The following is a 25,504-nucleotide window of genomic DNA, read 5'->3' on the forward strand; positions in this document are numbered from 1 at the left end:
AGAACAAGGAAAACCGAGGAACCTGATAATATATATATATATATATGGTACTCCAGCAGTGCAGTTTCATGACAAACTGTCATGAAGTGCTCAGTGTGTCTGGGCTACACATGTCCATATTCCGCAGTGTAGAGACATCTCGCTTTGGCATCTTTATGGAAATAAATTTCGCTGTTTTTCGCGGTCAGCAGCGCAGCTCTTATTACCCAATTACACCTTACGACAAACAAATCCAAGTACTGGGTACAATGATCTTCCAAACAGTACAACTCCTTTTGTTGTTCAATTTGTTCAATTTTTTTTCTCTTAATGACCCCACAAGTTAAAATAGCGGATTGCTCTATCTCCAGAAAAAGGTGAATAAATAATAAAGCAGATAAATTGGTGTGACTTCGCTGGTGCAAGTTTCCCTAGCAGACGACGAGGTGAACAGACGACCACAGCAAATATCACGAGGATTGGAGTGGTTGACCAGGGTATCTGTGGACTCAGGCTGCTGTTGAAGTTGAGCAAAATGACGTCACTCACTTCTTCCCCTGCGCTTTCTCTTATGTTCACTGCATCTTTCCTAGTCTCCCATAAGGCAACGTTGCCACCACTTAGAAAACCGTCCAAGGTAATTTCTTACGCGTGAACCGAGCCAAGTGTGACTATGAGGCTCAGACCTGTGCCGCCGCGTGAGTACTACCGCTGCGTGTTCACTTGGTGTGGTGTTGAAAAATACGGCAACGACCGATCGTTTTGATTCCCTTAATAGTTATTAAGTTTAATGAGTGTGATTATCCGTTTCTTTGAATGTTCGCTATCTGCGGCAAGAGCTCGCTCTTCTGCGACGCACCTGGTAGGGAGCTGTAGTTTCGTTTGATTTTGTGGGAGGCATTGTATTCTTGTTTTAAGCCGAGTGTTCGACCGACAGCCTCTCCGTTCTTGTTCTCGCTGTGTGTTTGATCCCTAAGCTTAGATGACAAACATCGTGCAAGAGTTTTCCTCTGGAAACCAGCTTCGTCGAGCTTTGCGAATTAAGCGAACCACCTCAACGCTATGTCAGTCTATGTCTTGGCCGAATACCGAAAGTATTTCTCGCGTGGTCGCTTAAAATAGTATTCGTATTGCGCAAGCTCAAAGCAGGTACAGTACCTCGTGCATGCTCGTTGCTTCAGCGAATTGCAGCTCTCAATTATACAACTTGGCGTTGCCCATTTTCCAGCAACTTTCTGCTTTCATGCACGCACTAGGACTCATCACTGACTCTATTTCTATTAAATTCACAAGCTCTTGCGGCAGCTTGCTGCAGCGTGCGAAGTAGGGAAGCATTTGGGGAATTGTCCAAGTAAAGCAGGTGAGATTTATTACAAGCTTTAAAAAAATAGCGCGTTAGGTACACAGCTAACGTGGACACACCATTTTCGTGGTTATGATATATTGGACAAGTCTTGCGAATGAATGAAGAAAACGAGTAACAGCCTAAACAACAGGACGTGACTGAGGCAGACGCAGCGCAGCCACGTTCCGTTGTTTGGGTCGTTACTCGCTCTCTTCAGACACGCACAGAGCGGCCCAAGTAGTACGTTTTTGAGTTTTTGTCTGTGAGATCTAGAAGGAGGCCTTCCGCCTGAACGACGACACATTCAGCTGTGGCCGTGCAGTTGTTGACTGGATTTTCGGCTGCTCTGGGCACTTTGGGATGTGCATGAACCTACAAGAGATTTGTGTGCCCACTCTATGTGCTAGAAATTAAAGCAAGACTCTCACATATCGTGCGTTTCCTACGGATACAATCCTGTCGAGGCGCTCAGCTAGACTAGTCGAAATCATTGTTTTTATTTATTTATTTATTTATTATTTATTTATTATTACCTCAAAGGCCCCAGTGTGGGGTATTACATGAGGGATGGGTGACCACTTCAGTGGAATATGGACTCAATGGCAGCCTTGAAATGATGTGGATTGGAGTGGTGCACGGCGTCGGCGGGAAGGTCATTCCAGTCCCGGGCAGTCTTCACAAAGAAAGAATGTAGGTGCGCAGTGGTCCGGGCAGGCGGAGGATACACAGATTTTTCATGACATAATCGGCAAGACTGGCGGTGTGCTGGAATGATGGCTGGAGTACTAGGAGCAGAATGATAAAATTTGTGATAAAGGCACAGTCTGAAAACATGACGCCTTATATCTAGATTGGAAATTCCTGCTTTTAATTTTAGCTGAGAGACACTAGTGTGGTAAGAATAATCAGAATAAATATAGCGAGCTGCACGATTCTGAACTGCTTCTAGAGTGTTAGAAAGGGTGGTTTGGTGTGGGTCCCAAACAGAGCATGCGTATTCTAGCTTAGGTCTGACAAAAGTTAGATAAGTTAGTATCTTTAGGGATGGTGGTACGAAGCGCAAGTTGCGGCGGAAGTAACCAAGCGTGCGATTGGCTTCGTTAGTGATGTTCGTAATATGAGGGGACCAAGAAAGGTTATTTGAGAGTGTAAGGCCTAGGTACTTGCATGACTCCACTGATGATATTTCCGAGTTGCAGAGAACGTACTTAGGAGTATGGTGAATCTTCCGTCGATGAAAAGGTATTAGTAAGGTCTTTGTAGTGTTCAGTGACATTAGCCACATGCTGCACCACAAGGTAACTTTGTCTAGGTCATCTTGCAATGCGTGGTTGTCGGTATCAGCTAGGATTGGGCGATAAATGACACAATCGTCAGCAAAAAGGTGAATGTTAGATGTGAGATTAGCCGGTAAATCATTAATATATATAAGGAATAGGAGGGGCCCGAGAACTGTGCCTTGGGGTACACCGGAGAGAACAGGGCTTTTAGAGGAGGAGTGGTTGTTAGCATACACAAACTGTTGTCTCTTAGTTAAGAAATTTCGTATCCAGTTCAAAACAAGGGGATTAAGGTGCAAGCGAGAAAGTTTTAGGAGTAGTCGTTGATGCGGAACTTTGTCAAACGCCTTTTCGAAATCTAAAAAGAGGGCATCAACTGGAATGTTTTGATCAAGGTTAGATCTTATGTCATTTATAAAGAGTGCTAATTGGCTATCACAAGATAAACCTTTACGGAAGCCATACTGGTTAGGGTGGAAGAAACTGACAGATGTTAGGAATGAAGCAATGTGGGAGTAAAGCACATGTTCCATCAATTTCGAACAGACGCTAGTTAGAGAAATTGGGCGGTAGCTACTACATGATGATGAAGGACCTTTCTTTGGGACTGGAATAACCTTACCCACTTTCCAGTCATCCGGCACCACTCCTGATGATAAGGATTGCTGAAAAATGTGACATAATATCTCGCTTGTTACATATTTAGTATTTTTTAAGACTTTAGAATTAATACCATCGATGCCAGGTGAAGACGACAGCTTTAAGGAATCAATGCATTTCTGGCGGCCTTGCGTGGCCCACCAATGATTTGCAAGTAGAATTGTTTAATGGCAATACCTACTAATTAAGTGCCTGGGAAGAACCGAACGGACAGACACCTAAATCGATCGTGACGCTTGCTGGTTCAAAACGCGAGAAATGAACTTGTAACGATAAATGAGCGAGAAATTAACATGCACTACAATATTTACGTTCTACGCATGTTTACAAACTATTCTTTACTATGTTTTCACATCATCAAACCTGAATAAAGTGTGCTTCATGATTTCTTGATGCAACAGGTTTGAAGGAAAAATCACTAATGCGAAGGATAGAGGAACCGCTGCAATGCATTTTCCCTGTATTTGATACCAATAAAGGAAGCACACCGACTGCGCATGTACGCGGGCACCAAGTAAAACAAGTATTTGGCGCGCCCTGCTTTCCCGGCTCAGGCGAGCTAACGAAGCTCCAAACCTGCGGGTCCTGGCTGTCGTCGGCGAGCCGGTGCAGCTCGTGCAGCCTGTTGGTGACGCGGTGCTCCAGGGCAAGCGCCGCCTGCAGGGCGTCCAGGACGCTCATCCAGGTGGCCGTGGCCGGCATCTGCGAAGCGCGCGGCTCAGAAGGGGCGGCGCGGCCACCGCGGCGCATACTCACGTCCACGCTCACGGCCGACACGGTGCCCCCGCGCAGGTTCACGTAGTCGACGAGCTTCTGCGCGTGCTCGCGCTCCTCGCTCGACTGGTCGCGAAAGAAGCGCGCGAACCCGTTGCGGGCCACCTTGTTGTTGGCCAGGTGTGCGGCCTGCGTGGGGAACCACAGGGTGACCAAATTGTGCCTGCACTGCTTGAAATAAGCCGTTGGTCAAGCAAGCTCTCGTGACAGCTTGCTGCAAAGAGTTCAGGGAATCCTTCAGCAGTTATAAGCAGTGTTTCCAGCAATGCTTTCACCGTATAATAGGATGACCATAAACCTTCCGTCAAACACGCTTTGTCTGCAACGCACCAGGCTTAAACGTCGACGGCGCACTCGTCATGGGAACGTGAGCAAACCAGGATAGATTGAAAATTTTGGCGAGATACATTTAAAGAATCACCACTGTTTCACGCAATTTGACGTTCCTCTACCAAGGGTCACACCAGCCACAGTATTGAGCAAATGATTCACTTAGACATTCACAACTGTCGCTCGAATTGCATGGAATCGACAGTCGTTAGCATCGTCGGCAATTAAGACGAAGCGTTAGCTCGGGTGCTCCTATATAACTACATGTAAAAGAACTCGTTTTTCCCGGCAAGCAAGGCACCGAATTTGGCGAGGTTTGTTGCATTTAAAAGGAAAGCTTAGAATCTAGTGACTGTTCGTTTCGATTTTTCGATTTATATCATCAAATGTTTTATTTAAAAAATGGAAGAAATCGCGAATTTTCAGAAAAGGAAACTATCACGTTTACAACCCTTTAACTCAGCAATGAAAAGTAATATCACTATTTTGTGAATCGCATCTAATAGTACTTCTAAAGCGGACAAAAGGGATATGTTACACACGAATCTTAAAAAAGTTGCTAATATGAAAATGCAGGTTTTGCAGAACCCTTGTACATAACGAAACCAATTCACGTAAGACAAATTGACATGTAGAATTTGTCTACTTTGAATGATCTAATGGACGCCGTTTACGGAACCGCGATATCTGCTCTTGATGCAGAGCTATGAAACTGTTAACTCTGTTTTTATTTTTTTTTGCACTTTCGAATTTTCGAAAAATGTTTTAAGAAAATTCAGGCCCTCAATCAAAATTCTGCTTCCAACAGTCACTAGAATTTAATGTTCTCTCCCAAATGCAACAGACTTGAATAAAATCGGTGCAGGGGTTATCTCAGGAAAGCGTTTCTGCGTTTTACATCTATTTGAATAGGCCGCGTCAGAGTTTGGTCCGAGCGAAAGCTTCCTCTTAAGAGGAAGCTTTAGCTCGAGTGCTCCTATCTAAATACATGTAAAAGAAGAATTCGTTTTTCTCGGCAACCACTGCACCAAATTTGACGAGGTTTGTTGCATTTAAAAGAAAAACTTAAAATCTAGTGACTGTTGGTTTTGAATTTTTGAGTTAGGTCGTCAATCTTTTATTAAAAATTGGCGAAAATCAAAAATTTTCAGAAAACGAAACTATCAAGTTTACAACTCTGTAATTCAACCAGTAAGAATGATAATACAATTCTGTGAATTGCATCTAAAAGTACATCCATAGCGGACAAACTTGATATGTTATACATTATTATAAAAAAATTTAATCATAGGGAAATACAACTTTTGTAAAACCGTTGTAACCAACGTAACAAATTCATGTAAGATGTAAGATGACATATTGAATTTGTCCGCTTTGAATGATCTAATGGATGCCGTTTACAGAACCGCGATATCAGTTCTTGATGCATAGCCATCAATTTGTAAACTTCGTGCTTCTATTTTTTTCAAACGATCAAATATTTGAAAATCGTTTTAAGAAAATTCAAGCCCTAAATCGAAATTCTACTTCCAACAGTCACTAGAATTTAACTTTATCTTTCAAATGCACCAAATTTCATCAAAATCGGTCCATGGGTTATCTCATAAAAACGTTTTTGCGTTTTACATGTATTTGAATAGGCCGCGTCGGAGTTGGGCCCGAGCTAAAGCTTCCTCTTAAGGTTACATCTTAATAAAACCAAGAGCATGCTTCTTTGCGCTATTTGTTCGAGACAGAGCGGCAAAGAGCGATCCCCGAGGGATTCGCGCATGCATATGGGCCAATAAGAAAGCAACGACAAAGCGAAGCAATAATGGACTATAAAGCCTCGGGCATCATAAAATGTACTTAATTCTTAGTGCGCTTGTGATTAAGATCCTGCGGCACAGATTGCATCAAGGAAGAAACGTCAGCAACAAGTCTTAGTGCTTCACTGACGTTGAGTGCAAGAACCAGTGACACAAGAGCATGCACGGCAGGTTGCACTGTGTGAATGCAATGGCTTTTCGTGAAAAGTTGAAAAGACCAGCATCAACCCAAGCGGTAGACAGCCATTCGTGCACTTCAGCATCCTGCAGGGAAGAATGCCGGCGCACAAACCATCATTACTTGTGCGTCTAGATTGCTCTCCTGTAGCGTCGGAAGCAAACTTGTCTGGAGCAGTCGAGGCTGCAGAAGCGCCGCCTCTCAGGAGCTGCTGGGTTCGAGGTATGCTGGACACGAGCGCCACAAACCTGCGGCATGCACACTCGCGGCCAAACTCGACCGGTCAACTTTGTCAGAAGAGGCAGTCAAATTAGTTTTTTTATTGCTTGCTATCGCCTGTGCCGCCGTTCGTGATAAGTGCGGATTTGCGTCGTTATGCCAGCGTTAGCTCCGACACGTGATTCAACATAAAGAAATGGCAATAATTAATCTGTACCGCACTTCATGATCACGTCAACGCCAATTAGCACATGAAGTGATTGACGCAAAAAAACGACTGACGCTAGCACTCGCGACGGCTCCACGGTCGACCGCGAGCGATCGCTACAATGGGTCCCGTATTCGCAATGAGACAGATCGCCCAGCGGGAACTGTGAGACGAGTCTTGAAAGCGTACGGTGAAGAAGGTCGCATCGAAGGCGCTTCGTGTGGTCACCCTGAATTCACGTCACATGTGGAAGAGCTGCTGACTGTGGCCGCCTCAGTGGCAGATCCCTTTCTTACTGCTAAGGGTTGGACAAGTGTCAGCCTGCCAACGCTCTGCGAAGCTGGCATTCACAGTAGGGTTGCCTACCAGAAGACGTTGCTGGAAAAATCGCACAGTAGGGCTCGCCTTGAGTTTGCCTCCACATGCGACTCGTGGAATCCCGACAATTGGCACGCGGTTGTCTTCACATATGAAGCGTCATTTTGCACCCGGTAGAGCGTTCAGTGAACAGTCTGGCGGCCGGAAAGGTGTCAGCAAGTTGGGAAAAATTGCGTTGGGTGCTGCTATCTTGATCAAGTCGGTTTTCTTGCGTTATGTTTACAAGGTCAAGATATGAAATTTCGGCTTTCTATTTACCAGTACGATATACGTTTAAGCTGTATTATTTTCCTTGCTCGAACAACTGTGGTGCATTGCCTTGTCCCGTTCACTCGCCATTGTTTTGTCCGTGTCTACACAGCTCGGTAGTTATTCACTTTATGCACCGTTATCAGCATACCAACGTGCCACTCTCGTAATCTGTTTGCAAAATTACGTCCAGCTTATTCACATGGCATAAGCCGGAATCCGTATAAGAAATAGTGTGACTTTTTACTTGACATATAGCAAGATAATCACCTCGTATTACCTTGCAAACGCTTTGAAGCCCTTCACCTCAGACTACGGGCAACACGTAAGCTACACGGAAAGACCGTCAAGTGCAGTCAATAGTGCCACATTGAGTATGCTTCATTAGCGTGTGCATAACAGCCTCGCTTACTCCGCTCACTGCCGACAGAGTTCAATTATTTTGAGCAATCGCCCTTAAGTTTTGTTATACAGGATTTTAACACTTGTGTTGAAAGCCTCCGAATAAATAGCCTCCAAATAAATTTTTAAGACATCAAATTGATGGCTGTTTGGAATAATACGGCGTTACAAAAATCTTAAATGGAGGGCAAACCTCGGCTTTCACATTCAGTGGCTCCGATACACGTATATGCTTTCAAAAATTATGTAACTTACTCCAATAAAATCTTTGAAATCGTTGAATTAATTTTGGAAAGTGCAGAAGAAGTTATGTGTAATGCTTGCTTCGATGCCTGCTTCAGAAGCAGCAAGCACTGAGTCAATGAAACTGTAATTGACTTTTTTTCTCTTTTTTGTTTATGGAAAGTGTAGATGGTGTGAGTGCATTGTGGGGAACGTGAAAAGGTGTCATCAGGTGCTTTGTGAAGTCGGTATACTTAAACTGCCTGAATCCCTTCAGCTTCTACTAAAATGTTTCTTGCTGCAATACTATAATTTGTAGTCAGGACAAAGATCTACTCAAATCTTTGTGTGCTTGTGTTTATCTTGTGCAGGTAAGGCGTTACGGCAAATGTATTCGCTCAAATGATCCGTTCCTTGTTATGCAGCCGTGCCCAAGGCTGCTGTGTCCTATACTGTGTGATTTGGCAATGCACGCGGCGGAATTACTGCTACTGGCTGGAGACGTCGAAACAAACCCCGGCCCAGATCTTGAACAGATCTCCAGACAGCTCGAGGCGATTGCCGGAGACATAAAAAGCATTAAAGAGGATCGACTAACGTCAATTGAAGCGAAAGTGGAAAACATGGCTGCCCTTGACAAAAAAATGTTTGACTGCATTACCCAGGTAACCAACTTGCAGAAGGTTGTTTCCCCGCTTGAAATAAAACTGGATGATTTTAAGGAAAGCATTGCCAAGAACATTCTTGAAATTGAGCCTGTTGCCATTGAACGCATTGATAGGTTAGGAAAACCATTACCCGAGAAAACCAGGCCTGTAATACTAAAACTTCTTGACTTCCGTGAAAAGACTCTTGTGGTAAAGAACTGTCGCAAACTTAAAAATACTGAATACGCGGCGATCAGTGAAGACTTCTCTGTTCGAGTACGCGACGTAAGGAAAAAGCTGTGGGTTAGTGTAAAATCAATGAAAGATTCCGGTGCAAAGGTTGCGCTCGTTTACGATAAAGTCCGAATCAAAATTGTTTCAGTGGGATGAAGAAAAGAACTGCCGGGTACCTGTAAAGGCACAGACAAGTGCGAGTAAAAGCTAAAAAACCAGCAAGGAATTGGACCACACCTACGCCCCCGACCGCCCCAAAAACGAAACAAATAACCTTTGTAAACGTAAATGCGCGTAGTATCCTAAATAAGCTTGACGCACTGGAGTCTCTTCTTATCAGCCTAGAGCCTGACTTTATGGCGATTACAGAAACGTGGCTTAAAGATGACATACAGGACAAAGAAATAGCCCCGCCCGACTATGTGGTTGTGCGGAAAGATAGATCAACGCGAGGGGGAGGAGTGGCTTTACTAATAAATAAAAAAAAAATCCTTTCACTGTCTTACCAGAAGTCGACAATGCCGAAGCACTTTTTTGCAAACTCAGTTTTGGTGCGACCATTATCAGTGTCAGTTGTGTATACCGTAGCCCTTCGACTGATGAACGCGCAATGACATCGTTATATCAGTATATGGAACTTCATGTACAAAAATCCCGGCTGATACTTCTTGGGGTTTTCAACCTTCCAGATATCGACTGGCCAACCATGTGTTATCGCTCTCCTTGTTCAGAAATTGTTTTTGATATTATGCTTAGTTTTGACTTGTCAGAAATTGTCAACGAGCCCACACGTGTTCAAGGCAATGCATCCAACATTCTTGACCTCATCTTTCTGAGCAATCACTTTTTGATCGAAAAAACTAACTTAGCAGTGCTAGATGGAATATCAGATCACAAATTAACATTATGCACTACTCCCATTCAGGCCGCAACAAATACTTCTATTTCGAAAACTAGTTATCCAGATTTTTCAAAAGCTGACGACTCAAGCATACTTAATTGCTTAATTTTGGAGTATCAGTCATTTGAAGAACTCGCTAATTCTTGAGACACTGATATAGATGCATTATGGGAAAGGTATAAAGCCGTTGTATCCCATTGCATCAATAACTATATACCAACAAAAACCAAACGAATAAATAGAAATAACCAATGGATAACACGTGATGTCATTCATGCGAAGCGCAAAGTGACGCGGCTAAGAAAATTGCTCAAAAGGTCCTCAACATAAACGCGAACTCACGTGTGCTGTCAATGAAATGAAAGCAAAGATGAGCACAGCGAAAGCACGTTTCTGTTGCGCTTCCTAACGTTTTAAAAGATTCCCCTGGAAAGTTTTGGAAGTATCTTAGCCCCAAAAACAAAGCAACACTCTCAATTCTCAGGAACAAAATTTAAGTTTTGCAAATTCACTAAATACATACTTCCAGTCTGTGTTCACTGCTGACGATGGTCGCATTCCGGAGGTGAATCACTACAACAAGAGACCACTATACATGACAACGATAACTGAGTCAGGAGTGCTCAACTTATTACTATCAGTAGACACAAAAAAAAGGAAACGGCCCGCACAATATTCCCAACACTTTTCTTCAAAGATATGCCAAAGTCAACGCGAAATATCTACATCTAATATTTAACCAATCTTTATCAACATGTAGCCTTGCAAAGAAATGGAAAGTAGCGAAAGTAATCCCCGTTCATAAAGCAGGAAGCAAAAGTTATGTCGGTAATTGCAGACCAATATCGCTAACGTCCACAGTAGGAAAATTATTAGAGTATATCATATTAAAGCATATCACGAGCTATCTAGAGCAAGCACAAATAGTATCGCCTATCCAGCATGCTTTCCGGCGGGGACTTTCCACCATAACCCAATTACTTGAATTAACCCATGACTTATCCCAAAGCATTGATAATCAAAAACAAGTTGACTTAATAGCCTTAGATTTTTCGAAGGCATTTGATAGAGTAACCCACCAAAAAGTAATTAGCAAACTGAAAACAAATTTAGGCAATGGTTCTATTGTCATTTGTATTGAAGATTACTTAACCAACCGGTTTCAGTATGTTGTTGTTAACAATGAAATTTCTTCCATTGCAAAAGTTACATCGGGGGTGCCTCAAGGATGCATCCTTGCTCCCACTTTATTCCTTATTTTTATTAATGATTTGCCCTCTAGCATCCGCGTTAAAATGAAGCCTTCTGCCGACGACTGCGTTCTGTATAATGAAATTAACTCTATGAAAGATCACGTTGATTTAAACAGCGCCCTCCATGATGTAGTGAAGTAGTATAGAAAGTGGCAGATGGAACTGAGCATTAAAAAACTGCCTTTTTATCTACAACCCGCAAAAAAAAACATAGGTCGGACTTCGACTACGCTATCAATAACATACCACTCACCCGAGTTCATGAGCACAAATATCTTGGCTTGATCATTTGACATGACCCAAGATGGGAATCGCATATTAACAGTATCATACCATCTGCTTTAAGACGGCTGTTCTTCCTCAGAAGAAGACTTCGAGCTGCGCCATCGGAAATTCAACTGCTATCATACAACGCATTTATTCGCCGAGTTCTCGAATATGGTAACACAATTTGGTTTCCGTATACACAACAGCTTATTAACAAACTAGAAGGAGTGCAGCGAAAGACAATTAGATTAATCTTTAACAAATACAAGAATAGCGATTCACCTACCCAACTGCTAAAACAAGCCTGTATTCCTACTCTGCGAAACCGCGTCAAACTAGCAAGTCTAAAATTATTGTTCCAATTAATGCACAATACATTACGAATAAATACTTCGTCGTATATGTCCCTAGCTGACACCAGACCTTCCCGCCATAAGCATTCACTAACACTTAAAGAATGTGCATTTCGAACTGACTGCTTTAGATATTCGTTCGTTCCTCTTGCAATAAGAGAATGGAATAACCTGGACCCATGCATAATGACTAACACATCGTTGCCGAAATTTGTAACCCTTGTAGAAGAATTGGTGCGCAATAATTAGAATATGTTAGCCGGAAATAACACACCACTCAAGTCGTTGTACCCGCCGTGGTTGCTCAGTGGCTATGGTGTTGGGCTGCTGAGCACGAGGTCGCGGGATCGAATCCCGGCCACGGCGGCCGCATTTCGATGGGGGCGAAATGCGAAAACACCCGTGTGCTTAGATTTAGGTGCACGTTAAAGAACCCCAGGTGGTCAAAATTTCCGGAGTCCTCCACTACGGCGTGCCTCGTAATCATAAAGTGGTTTTGGCACGTAAAACCCCAAATATTATTATTATCAAGTCGTTGTATAAAATAAAATATGTATGAGCATTGTATTTGCCTATGAAATTTCACCCCTTTTTGCCAAATGCGCCGCACCATTCATGTTTTATTTCCTACCATGTGTGTATATCTACTTCGTGTTGATTGCAAATATCATTGTTGAAATTATGTAAACCTGTTTTTATCGCTATTTGTGAGTATATAATATATGCCCAACCTGTGAAAATCCCATTATTATGAGGGAACTGGTTGAAGCGCATCACATAGCCAAGAAAGGCAGCTTGAGCGTTAGCGATGCTTCGATATTTAAGTCTGAGACGAGGTTTCTTGCGCGTGGTGCGTCATGAATGTTTGCTTGGATGCGTGAACGAATGTTTGCTCTGTGCGCATGTGTTGACTGACCGTATGTATGTGCCTGCGTTCTGTAAATAAAACAGTTGCGAGTGGCGCCCTGTCCCGTGCTCTTCTCTTGTGTGTGTCTCTTTATTTGGCGTCTTCATATTTTATAATGTAAAAATCCCACTGGGATTGACAGCATCTGAAATAAAAATAAATAAATAAATAAATAAATAAATAAATAAATAAATAAATAAATAAATAAATAAAAAACCAAGTTACTAATGCATCTGCGCAGAATGTGTTTAATTAACAAGGTAATACTTGCACAACAACAGTATGCCGATGCAGAGCATATTTGCTTGAAATAAATACATACCATAAAGGTGAACGACTGGGCCTACACTATAAGAAAAAAGAGAGTAAAAAGTGAGCTACGGCAACTTGACTCTCTTTTTTCTTCCGAAGACCCATTTTTGCGCGGGTAGAGTCACAAAACAAGAGTCAACATTTGCGTATGGGTCGTTTGACTCTCAATAGCACGCGAAGAGTCGTCGTGGAAGATCGCGACTCCTCTGATATTCGAGATGAGTCTGGCGAGAGAAAGATTAATATGCAGGAGAAGAAATACCAGATAACGTCTTCTGTTTTAGGCAGGCCCTTGGGTTCCTGTCCTGGAATAGTAATGCGGTGTATAAGTCTTTCGTCCTTGTCATGTTCTGCAATTACATCGAACTCTAAATATCGATTTTCCTCGACCATGTTTGTTAATGTCTCACACGCTTAAACGATAGCTGGTTTCCTATGCTAAGGAAGACCCGGATTTGTCACACTGGATTCTGACCATAAGTAACTGCAAAACAAGCATTGGCTGCTAAAGAGAGCACAGCAACGAGATAACAAGTTCAGTAGGCGCCCTCAACAGTGTCGATTGTAAATGTAATACCGCTACGTAAAATTAAATTTTGAGGATTTAGGTTCCAAAATCAAAATCTTGTTATGAGGCGCATGGTAATGGAGAACTGCAGATTTATTTTCAGCAGCTCGTGTTATTTAACGTGCACGGAATGCACAGTATACGCGCGTTTTCGCATTCTGCCCCCATTGGAATGCGACTGCAGCGGTTGTGATTGGACCCGTGACCTTGAGCTCAGCAGACCAGCACCAAAGTCACTGGGCTACCGCAGTGCGTTGCGCTCCGCGACCACAAGCATTAGCGTACGCAGCACTGCTTTTGAACCCCCCTAGAAATATAAAAACAAAAATGTAGCAGTTTCCCCCGAATGCTGCATGAACCACTGCACGAACAACTGCACGAACCAAGTTTCGTAGTTTCATCACCTGAATAAACTGCAGTAAACATACGCTTACTCCTTAAATTAGCAAGCACGGGGTCACGCGCGCACGTGCAAACATGAACAGATCTCACTCAACGACCGCGAACACTCGCTATCACAGCGTCGGCGTGATGAAGGGCACAAACAAAGCGGACAGAACACTTCTGCTGCCTCGTCCTTCAAAGCGTCTCCGAAACTTGAAATGGCGCTATCAAAGCGCCCCCCGGCTTTGCACGCATCGGAAATTATCTCCAAGACAGAGCGAGAGTGGCGCCAGACCGGGCTAGAACAACGGCCAGAGGAGAAGCGTGCTAAACGAGCGCCTCCTTTCCCCGGCTCGCGCGCGTTTTATCACGTGACCACGTATAGATATTGGGTCACCCATCCAGGCACTATACATCTCGGCTGACCCTCGTACACTTCTAACGCGCACAGCCAACGGCGCAGGATAGGATCTTATCGCACTTAACTTTATACGTAAGCTCACGGCAACACCGACAGATATATTTCGGCGGTTGGATCCATATAATTGCTATCGCGAAATTCTCAATAAATAGAAAATTTTACTAAGGACCAACCACGCTGCTTCTCCATGTTGTGAAAGTGCGATGAACGATATCCCTAGAAAATGTGCGGCTACATCTCTGCCAAATGACTACGCTCACATTTGGTGACACAGTCGCAAGAACTTGTGGAGGAAATACTTGAGTTCTGGCAGCTTCAGGTGCACTAGACCGTTCTGTAACATGGGCGGCTTTGGAGTTGTACCTTACATCACAGCAAACTGCACTCGACAGAAATCAAGGGCAGCCGCACCGTTATAGCTAAGCAAATTAAGGACAATTACGCCGCGTCTTCACACTTCGAGCACGCTCCGACAGCCCAACGATAGATATTTCAAGCGCAACCACACTCCGACGAGCAAATTTTGTTTCTGCGAAGTGAACGTAGCGGGTATTTTAAGACGCATGTTAAATTCATGGTTTTTTCATTCCATGAACGGTACTTACGTGACGCAAAATTATCAGTGAGCAAAACAGTTTTTATTTCAACGCAAGGAAAGGAAACCGAAACTAGTGTTTTGCGCCGTTGTGCGCGTACAAAATTATCCAAAGCCGAAGCCGTCAATAGCATGACGCCATTTTGCAGTTGCGTTTCATCATACGCGAGTAATTTTGTTGTTGAGTGGTTCTGAAAGCGCTGCGTTAGGCGCGACTGTAACCAGGCGTTGCGGCAAGTTACGGTGACAACTTCTTTCGATGCTGTGTGATTGCGACGAGGGAGAGCGCCGCCAGCAGCAGCGTGTCGCCGATTTCGTCTTTGCCGACATCGAGCAAGTGCAGCTCGCCGGCCCGTCACAAGCGCCCGGAGTGCTGCGGTTTGCCCTGCATCTTTCATTGTGATATGGGAGATCGCAACGGACAGAGACGACCAGATGCATACGAAAGACTACCAGCGGGGAGTTACCTGTGCCATATTTCTGTTAACGTCTCAGGTAAGCATATCAGCTTTTGTTCCGAGTTTACAAACGGCGCGTACTCGGCCCTTCCGGTATGGCTACATTTTGCGCCACGTTTCTCTTCGCAGTTCACAGGCGTTTATTAGGCATGCGTGCGCGTATGTATGCGAAAATACTACTGGCAGACGGAAGCCTCAGGAAAGCATCTGAAATTATTGCAAAGCTGTACTGCCAGGAGAGACACCGTTATTAACGACTCTAGTGACGAGTGGCCCGTCGCATCGAAAAATCCGTAGAATATCGAGTACTGCATAACATGAAGTGTAGATACAATACTAGCCCCAGTGTCACTTTCGCTGGCGAAGACAAGTAGTCAAAAAGACAGCTTGTGTGTTCCGAAGATTTAGTAGCGCTTGAGGTATTTACCGCGAATAATAAAACCGCTACAACGCTGTATGGCAGTGTCAGGCGATGTAGCAGCCACAGATATTTTCAGAGCGGTAAAGCGGCTGCATGCACAAGCGAACAGACGTACACGGCGCTTTAAAAGCGCTGAAACAGAACAAATTTTATGTGCATTTGGTTGTAAGTAGAAAACACATTAGCTAACAGTCTAAGCCTATATATAATGTATTATTTTTTACGTAATCTTTATTTTCACGGTTGCAAATATTTAAAAGCATGAATTAGGTGCAAAATTTATATAGTAAATCCTACTAGGCTTACAAAACCTGGGTGTGTTATGTGGTGAATTTGTAATATTGGTACTAGATTTTCTATGTTGAGTGCGGTGTTTTATGAAAAAAAGGGTCATTTTATTTGTAGTTTTATGCTAGTGTGTATATTTGCCAAGTACAAATGAGTTGATTGCAAAGTTGTACCTTCCAGTGAGCTGCATATGAACCCAAGTTTATCCTGTCTTGGCTATTGTAATGTGCATACAAATATTTTAAGTACATACAGCTGTAGCTGGCTTAGTCGCTGCAGCATATTTTGTAAATGTAGAAGGCTATTTATTATTTTACTGCTTTCATGCAGAAATACCTTTTTTCTTGTACCAAGGAACGCTGACAGCATTGAATCAAATGAAGTGTGATGTATTTTTCTACTAACCTAGTAAAGCAAATTTTGTCTGCTGTGTATCAGAGATTAGTTTACCTTCATGTACTAAACAATGCGTTATGTCCTCGGCTACTCTGTTGTCCTGTGTATTTTTATAATTTTGAAATGGTATTTTATTTTAGGTATTCAAGAAATGGGCAACAGCCAGAAGTCGCCATCTTATCCAGCACGTTATGGGTGAGACAAATCGTAGCAGGCACTTTCGCATATCTCATTAGCATATGACGCTATTTGTTGTAATTTCTGTGTACTCTTTCCTGTCTTTATGCATTTTAGAATTATTCTGCAAAGGGTGGTAGTTTTACATTGAGGCGAGTAATCGCCCAAAGGGGAGACATGGCTCAAGGAGACAACACACACTAGCCTCCTTTGTCCTTATCTCTATGCAAGTTGCGCAGTTACTCTGTCCTTATCTACCAAAAAGCCCAAGTCCTTCATCAGCTACATTTACTAATGATCCGTTATTACAATTTCATTGACATAACATTGAAAGTACAGAGGTACACAGGAAGACAGAGACTTGAAATGATGAGGAGCTGTAGAACAAGGAGCATCGCTGGAGCCAATGTTTCGACAAAGAGAAGGAGATTTTTCTTCTCAAAACGTTGGCTCCAGTGAATTTTCTTGGTCTATCACTATTTATGGTTAAACGAAAGCATTATTGCTCTTGCTGAAGTATTACGCATTATGGAATAAAAATTAGCAGGGTGAAATATCAGGAATGTCAAAATTCTTGTATATCCCAATGCTAGAGCTAAAGCCGGAAAAACAGAATGTAGAGAACCACATTGTTATTTTTCACTACCCAGTTTAGCCAGCTTCATTCCGAGCTTGCACTTTGTTGCATTAACGACCACTGGAATTCGTTAATTGAATTAGCTTGGTGATTTACTTATGTTAAGAGATTCGGAACTTGTATTAATGTAGCTTAAAATAATGTATGTAAAAATTTACAATGACATTTTAAGGTGGCAGGTTTGCAGTTGACTAACAGATCACTTGATGGTTTGAGCTCAGGTTTCAACCGAGCTTCCAGGTACAAATCAGTTGCACATTTTTTTTTGCATTGTTTGGATTTTCATAAACATAAGTACCGTTTCTTTTTTATCGGGGTTCTAGTTGTGTCGTAGGACCTAACTGTTTGCCTTTATTTGTAATGGTAACCATGTTACACAGACAGCTCAATTTTTATTGTAAATCGTGACATCGTAGGACTAAGAACATTTGTGCAAATTTGTTGCAGGTACACTCTGGCGGCTACTACCCCTGCGTCCTACCACCACCCTGTCCTGACTACGTCCACTAGGGAGTTGGGAGCCTTTGGCGGCTTCTGCCACTGCATCCTGCCACCACCATGTCCCGACTACGTCCACTAGGGAGTTGGCAGCCTTAGTGATGATGCGAAGCAGGCTGACAGCCGACAAAGATTCAGGTAAATACCTGTAACTAAGCGTCGTCTTTTTGAGCGAAGTGGCTTGTAGCCACTCAGCAGTGAAAGAAGTAACTTCGAAGCAGTTTATACTCCCTGCTATCTGTGCAAGGATGCTCAAGTCCATGCATTTTGTCTTAGGTGCCAAGAGGCTATGTGTATTAGACGAAACGCGATGGAAATTTTGAAAGTACAAGGGACCACTTGTACAATTTTTTTTCTTGCTCAACCCAAAAACTACTTTGATAAAGCTTTACCAATTTAAAAACAATACAATGTACTCTCATACATGGTATTTGACATAAATTTACTAAGGCTGCCTCAATGGTAAGTAGGCCGATAAACGTACACCAAAACTGACTTTTTTTCGAAGTTCATCCTCCTCTCTCTGCACTGCTGCATAATGTATCTTTCTGAAACCAGTTCTTGCACGCAGCAAAAGTCCTGAACATGTGGATTACATAAATTTGAAGCTTTTGCTGTAGCTCACTTCTGTGAAAATAAAGCTAATAAGCCATTTTGTGAATTTTTAATCAGCCATAATAAACTGAGCAGTGGCTAATAAGCAGATAAGTTTTTGGTGTAAGGACTCTCTTCATTGTCGTTAAAAATTTGGCCCTCTTAATGAAGGAACCAATTTTTTGTCTATGCCATTTTATGATGCATAGTTTGGTGCGTTACACAAAATTTGACATAGTGCTTACGCCAGTAAAATTTTTTTTTGCTTTAAGTATTGCGTGAAATTGAGATTTGTTCTATAATGAAGGGCCCACAGTTTTCAAAAAGAAATTCCAAGTGGTCGTGTGCCAGGTTGGAACAGCTGGCGTGGAATAGCCTGCTTACACAAATAAGGAGGATCATGTACAGTTGACTTTATGTTAAGATACTATTATTGATCCACAAAAGACAAAATGAAGGATTCCATCCTATAAGCAGCTCTTCACATTCATTTACACTTTTTCACATTTATATACCTTGAGTCTGGTGACTTGTGTCTGTTTTCATCATCTGCTATGTGCAGATAGTAAACTTCAGATTTGCCCGATGGTGCAGAATATTTTGGTGCCTATATATACGGATCTGTGTTTTTCAAGTTGCCTCGAAATTTTACCCAAGCCATGCCACACACTCGGGCCAGGCCTCTTGCAAACGACGTATAACGAGGCTCAACGCATCAGTGTCGAGTGAGTCCAGAGATCAAGGCAACGTGCTGTGCAACCAGCAACACTTGGTGACCCCTTTACGTGTTCCATCTATTTCACAGCTGTACCTCAGCCTATCCAAACAGCATCACCAACACTGCTGACTTATCGAACCATGGATGAATGTTGGGGTGGAGTGATTTGAACAGACATTCTATTTGTCTCTTCAAATTCTTTGCAAATACTTCTGTTATTATAATTCATATGTGTCTTTAGTACCTAGTTTTTAATAGTTCCTTTCTCTTAGAATTCTCACCATCAACTCCTGCTATTATAATGCGTACCTGTCTTTATGCCCCGTTACTCGTAGTTGTTTTGTACTTGTGGATGTAATTGATAGGTTCTTAATTCTTGTTGTACAGAAGGGTAAAATGCAAACTTGCGGCATTTTTTCTTCCTTTGATAATCTACAGCACTGCAATGTGTTCAAGAAATGTAACATAATACGGGCTCTGGTGCAGGATAAATTTAAGAGCAATATAGAGTACTTATTTCAAGCACCCGTTATTTTTGAAAAACTCAAGGATATAGGAGCACAAGAAAGAAAATATTAAACTAGAGAAACATGGGTTCCCTTCATAAGTCTGGTAATAATGTGCCTTCCTTTCACTGCAAAGATACCAGTGGTACTCGCATACTATGTTTGAGACATGAAAGCTATGATACCCTTGGCATTTCTCAGTGCTTATTTGCCACACTGACGAATGTCAAAGGCAGCATAGGTTTCATGCACACATTGGTTGTATTACACCTTTTGTGTATTGCATTTCTCAAACACACAGGTTTACAGCAGTGCTTTAACTAGCAGATGTATTTCCTAATTTTCAGAATTTGTTAGTGCAAGAGTAACACTACAGATCATTAAAAATAATTTTACAGACTATATGTCCATGCATGCATGCTTCTTCTGATGACATAGCAGTGCCATGTAGTCGGGGGATGAATGTCTTTATTTCAGATTTAAATATTGGCTACCTGGTCTAGGTTAATCTCCTACACTGAGTATTCTAGGTCAGAGCCCATTTACTAGAGGAAAGTGAATTAAACTAGGAATTATAAACATCAAAAGACCTTGTTCGGGGCACTATTGTGACAATCAGCAAGGTTCTTTGTGCGTTCATTTCCAAATTTTTGAGATAATGTTTTGACTGGTTTCATTAATGCGAGAACAAATATTTGTTTATTCTCACACTAGAGTGTGAGAATAAACTAGTGTGAGCATACTCACACTAGAGTGTGAGTATGCTTTGGTAGAAACACTGACACCCACTTATTAAGGGGAAATGCTCCTCGAAACAACTTTTTTAAATTATTTGTACTAGAGATTTGAATATACTGCCATTCATAGGGAGTTTTATGTCGATTTTAATTGTCATTAGTTTTTGTGTAGCTGGTGTTTTTTAGTTATGTCCTACATCGCGGCAAAATATTTTTATGGGCACTTTCTTGTGTATAAAAGTTTCGGAAACAGTTTCATGCTCTGTCTTATTCAGCTAGTTGTATACCACAAAGTGGCGAACCTATTCAAACAGCTTGTACGATTATGGAACTATGCAAAAAATATTAGGCCACTTTAAATAATTTTTACAGATTGAAATTTCAATTAGATATCAGTATTCTGCGTATCTTGAACAGTATGTATGCCAAATTTCATTTGTGAAAAGCAATTATAAGTGCACAAGGTTATTCTCATGCTATTGTGAGAAAAAATTATTGAAGTATTCTCAATAATTTTTTTTTCACAGTACATGAGAAGTATGCAAGATTAGTAGGCAGGACTGCCTGCCTGCCTGCCTACTAATCTTGCATGCTTCTAGTAACTTTACATGCTGTTTAAATAGATATCGGCACGTTGCAGTCTACAGGGAGCTGAGCTAGCAGCAGCACACTGCTTTCTGTGAAAATTTAATACACAAGAAAGTGCCCGCAAATATCACTATGTATTTTGCCGTTGTGTAGGACATAACTCAAGAAGCAGTTGAAGAAAAACTAATGGAATATATAAAATCTGCATGAAGAACTCTACAATTGGCTCTCTTTTCAAACCTCTAGTACAAATAATAAGAATATTTCGAGTAATATTCAATCAGCAAAGCGTTCCCCTTGCTACAGTGACCTACAACATAGCGACGCAAAGTTTAAGGCAAGTCCACTTGTCCTCTTGTTTAAGGCAAGCGACTCTGGGCTGTCTTCCCAAGGGCTTCTGTTGAAGTCTGAATTTTCCTGCATTTGCCAGTAGTGCAATACTAAAATGTTTGTGAATGTGCAATTGGTATTGGCACACTAACAGAAAAAAAGACAGTTCTGTGAAATGTAGACTTGATTATAACTTTGTTCGACATTTACATTTTGACTCCATATATTTATTTTGTGTTTTGTACTGAGTGTTTCAGCGTTGACTGCCGCTAATTATTGAACATAACTGCTTCATGACAGTGCGACAATTTTCACTAACAGAAATTTATAGCAGTGGCAGGCATTAGAATTACAGTACTCAATAACGTCTACTTTGTAAGAACTCTGACTAGCACCAGTTCTGAGATACACATACCCATAAAGTAATGATCAAATAGATTTTTCTTCCACACAGAATTGTCCCCACAAGGCTTACAGAAGGCTTTTTGGCAAAGTAATATCTGAAAGAGAAAAGCATGATCCACCAAGTATGGTGACAAATATTACAGAGCTGCCAGTCTGAGGACTCCTACAAACTAACAATACCTTCAGCACTGACTAGCTTCAATAATGCGATGTCAGCATTTTGCTGAAATTAATGAAACTTCAATTATTGTGATCTTGTTTAAGAAGACATTTGCAATTATCATGCAGTTCTAATCTCTGTCACTTTTGTAAATATTTTCCAATTATTTTCTTAGGCTACAATTTTTGAGAATAATGGTATTCATTGCAGAAAGAGCTAGTACATGGCATTTAATAAAAAAGGCACTGGTCATTGTAGATTTTCTGTTTTCAGCATTTGTTCTGTTCCACAGCTGTTTCTTGAAATCTCAAATGATGTACCCATCTCTTTGTTAGCGATAAACAGGGAAATCTGTCAGTATATTTTGCTTAAAATGCAGCTGATCAACCCAATAGTTAGGCTATTTGCTAATTATAAATTACAACGATAATAGTACAGGACCATCAAAACAGATTGATACTGACTAACAGCTGTGCCCAGCTACATCCACGCAGGTGTGCCATACAATGTGCATGTGTTCAGAAGAGCGAAATGCCCCAGAGAAAAAGCAACAGTAACTAATTGCTCGTCATCTTGTACAAGTAGATTATGCGCTAGATATAATTTATGCTCAGTAAATACATAAATCAGTCATGTGAGCTGTCTCACTTTAGGTTGCAAGTTCGAACTTCTTCTAATCTTGCTTGTTTTTATTTTGTTTCCTTTGTGAGCATGAGTGACTTGGTTGCCTTGGCACATATTGTCAAAACTGTTTCTTCACCACTGGGAATCCCAAAAGTACATTTACACATAAAATTCCCAGTTACTGATATGGTAGGCTTTGAGTTTAATTCTCTTATCTTTCATATATTTATCTACCAAGTAGTTCTGTCGTTCATTGAAACATATCCATGCAATGCACAGTGGGAACCCAAATTATAAATATCTGTTCTTGCTTTCTACCCTGCTCTGGTGTTTTCGTAGCCTAGCATTGGTGCCACGACCTGTCTGCACCTGCAGAAAAGTAGTGAAGTGGCTAAAGTTAAAGGTCAACAACATAATGAAGATACAAAGCAAAACTATAAGTTTGCCATTCTCCCCCGTAACCAGAGTTTCGCTTAGAATTTGAAAAAAAAAATTTGACATCCTGCTATGGTGTGAGAGTTGCTTTGGGCACCAAGTGAACTGCGTAGCACCTGTGCTAGAGTACACAACAAAGCCGAAAATCCCACCAGATTGGAATGGCAGTGGTAAGTTAAGCACAGATGTTTTATTTCACGAATCATTCATGTGGCTTATCATCTGCTCCTGTTTTGTTTTGTGGTAACGCATACATTGGGAAGACAATTTTTTGCGCTAATCTTACCTTTGCGGGACACCAGAGAAAGGTAGAAATCAAGAATAGGTATTCACACTTGGTTGACCAGAGTGTATTATCTGGATGTGTTTCACTCAAAAGACTACTGTGGTAGATAATCATGAAAACAGTCAAAAGAATTAAAAGAGCTCTGTGTCAGTCATCCTTCCATGACCTCCAGTGTTTATAGAAACACTTCTTTCTGTATATGTGCCAAGCCGTAGGGAGGCTTTACGTAACTCAGTCATACTTTCCAATTTAAAAATCGGAATAAGGACAATAACAAGAACATTGTATGAGTGATTTGTAAATGTGGCACCTAATGTAGCTTATTTATGGGCTGAGGGTAGATTACAGCCAGTGCATAATCTCTCTTACTGGATGACTTTTGATGAGTAAAAGAAGCCTTCATCACATCTTCCTCTTTGTTTCTTTTGGATTTTGGTGCACCATGTGCATTGTTACAGCTGCGTGCATGCAGCTGGGTATAGTTTGTTTATGTTCTCTGCTTCCTCCCTTGTCGTCATCATTCATGTGATATTTTTGCCGTAACAAAATACAGCTACCTGTGCTACATATTTTGTCAGTGTGTTTGCATTATGGCAAGTTTTGTATTAGTGGTTATTGAAATCTGTGAAATTGTCTGTCAGCTATTGTACTTCGTCTTGGAAAAGTATGTTTGTCAACATAAATAAACGATTAGTATAAATGTTGCTGTATTTATTTTTGTAATATTGTCAGTTATGAAGTTTTTATACACTGTTGAATGTTGTATGACAGAATAAAATTGATGCACAACTATTTAATGCAGTATTTTTCAGATCAATTATCAACTGACGCTAACACGCACAAGTTGTGTGGAAAAAGTGCCAACAAGAGTACCATAATGTAAGACTGCTGTTTTTACTGTTAAATTGGATTATCAATTCCCAACCAGTTTTTTTCATCAAGCATAGTATAATGCATAGATTATGCAATCTAAGTTGGAATATAATTTTTATTGCACTTCATTATCTGGGTCTCCTTTGTACATAAGTGCAGCTTTTTATTTGTTAAGTGTAGATTACTTGCTTAGGATGTTAAATCATAAGTTCTAAATAAAAACACGTCTCGGACTTATAGGTTATAGGTTATATGTTTAACTTATACATTTTTTGACGTATTATAAGAGACTTGTGCAGTGGTAAATTGAACTTCTACATGAGTTACATATTTTGGGGTCTCGTTATGGTTCTGAGTGGCATTGCAGTGTCATGCATATGCACGAGCAGGCTACATATTGGATGTTTATTTAAGACTGTTTTGCTTGGTTGGCTATTGATTCCAGTTTAATAGTAATGAGAACTGTCTTGCTTTCATGGTGATTCTGTGCTGACTGATATATTTGAATTTTCCAGAAGACAATAACAAAGGGTGATGAAATGTTAACTTTTTGTTGCTAACCTGCCACGCCTTTTTGGCAAGTTTGCTTTGGATTCTTTCTTATATGTTTTTTCACAGTAGTCATCTTGAGAACTAGCCGTAGTCGTGTGTACTTATAGCAAATGTTGGTGACACATTTTGAAAAGCGGCTCGACACTGCCATCCAAGAGTCAAACGACTTACATGGATTAGTTATTTTAATCTATTTGCAAGAGTCCTGCACCACGCACTAAGGGTAACTTGACACACACTGCTAGAGTCATCAGATTCATCAAGAATAGTTACCCGAATCCTTCAGCAGTGGTCATGTGACAGTTTAACTTGAGTCATCTGACTCATGTAGAATAGTTAACGGACTCCCTCAGCACTAGTCGTGTAACTCTTTGGGAGGGTTAGGAGACTACTACAACAGAGTGTGCGTGACTATTGTGAGTGGAGTCACGTAGCCACCTTGTATCGAGCACAGATAGTCTCGGCACTCTCTGCCGAAAGAGAGTTCGGGTGTCTCCCACAAAGTTTGTCGTATACGTGGCGAGTCCAGACTCCCCGAAAAAAGTAAGAGGTACTCTTTTTTTCTTAGTGTATACAATAACAAACTGTAGTAGCACTGCAAAAAGGGCTGAGATGCATATCAAAACTGCTGCGTGTACAACCTATTTCTTCGGAGGCACCTCTATAAAGACTTCGGGCCCTTCCCATTCTGGGTGTAACATTCAGCTCTTCTCTCAACTTTTTCGCATATGTCACCAGCACTGTATCTAAGCACCGGCTCATTCTTGGGTTTGCATCCCGTGTGTCCGGAGGTATGACCGGAGGTTTTCCGAGCACTCGGCACTTCTATCATTCTGTCACGACTTGAGTACTGCTCATCAGTATAGTTCCCGTACCAAACTCGCGACGCTAACAAACTTAAGCTTGTTCAGCGCCGGACAACACGCACCCACTACTTCGGTCTTTCC

At 41.6% G+C, this 25,504-nt stretch overlaps 1 protein-coding gene across 1 annotated transcript in view; it reads right to left on the reverse strand.

Annotated features, from left to right (window-relative positions):
* The window catches only part of LOC142566157 (soma ferritin-like), a 131,326-nt gene that overhangs the window by 49,732 nt on the left and 56,090 nt on the right, over positions 1-25,504 (reverse strand). The window contains exons 3-4 of the mRNA XM_075676996.1: positions 4,021-4,167; positions 3,841-3,966 (exon numbers count right to left, since the gene is read on the reverse strand). Of these exons, the coding sequence (XP_075533111.1) occupies positions 3,841-3,966; positions 4,021-4,167 (273 nt within the window). The remainder of the gene's footprint in view (positions 1-3,840; positions 3,967-4,020; positions 4,168-25,504) is intronic.

The sequence above is a fragment of the Dermacentor variabilis genome, unplaced genomic scaffold (genome assembly GCF_050947875.1).
Source record: "Dermacentor variabilis isolate Ectoservices unplaced genomic scaffold, ASM5094787v1 scaffold_12, whole genome shotgun sequence".
Classification (NCBI taxonomy): Eukaryota; Metazoa; Arthropoda; class Arachnida; order Ixodida; family Ixodidae; genus Dermacentor; species Dermacentor variabilis.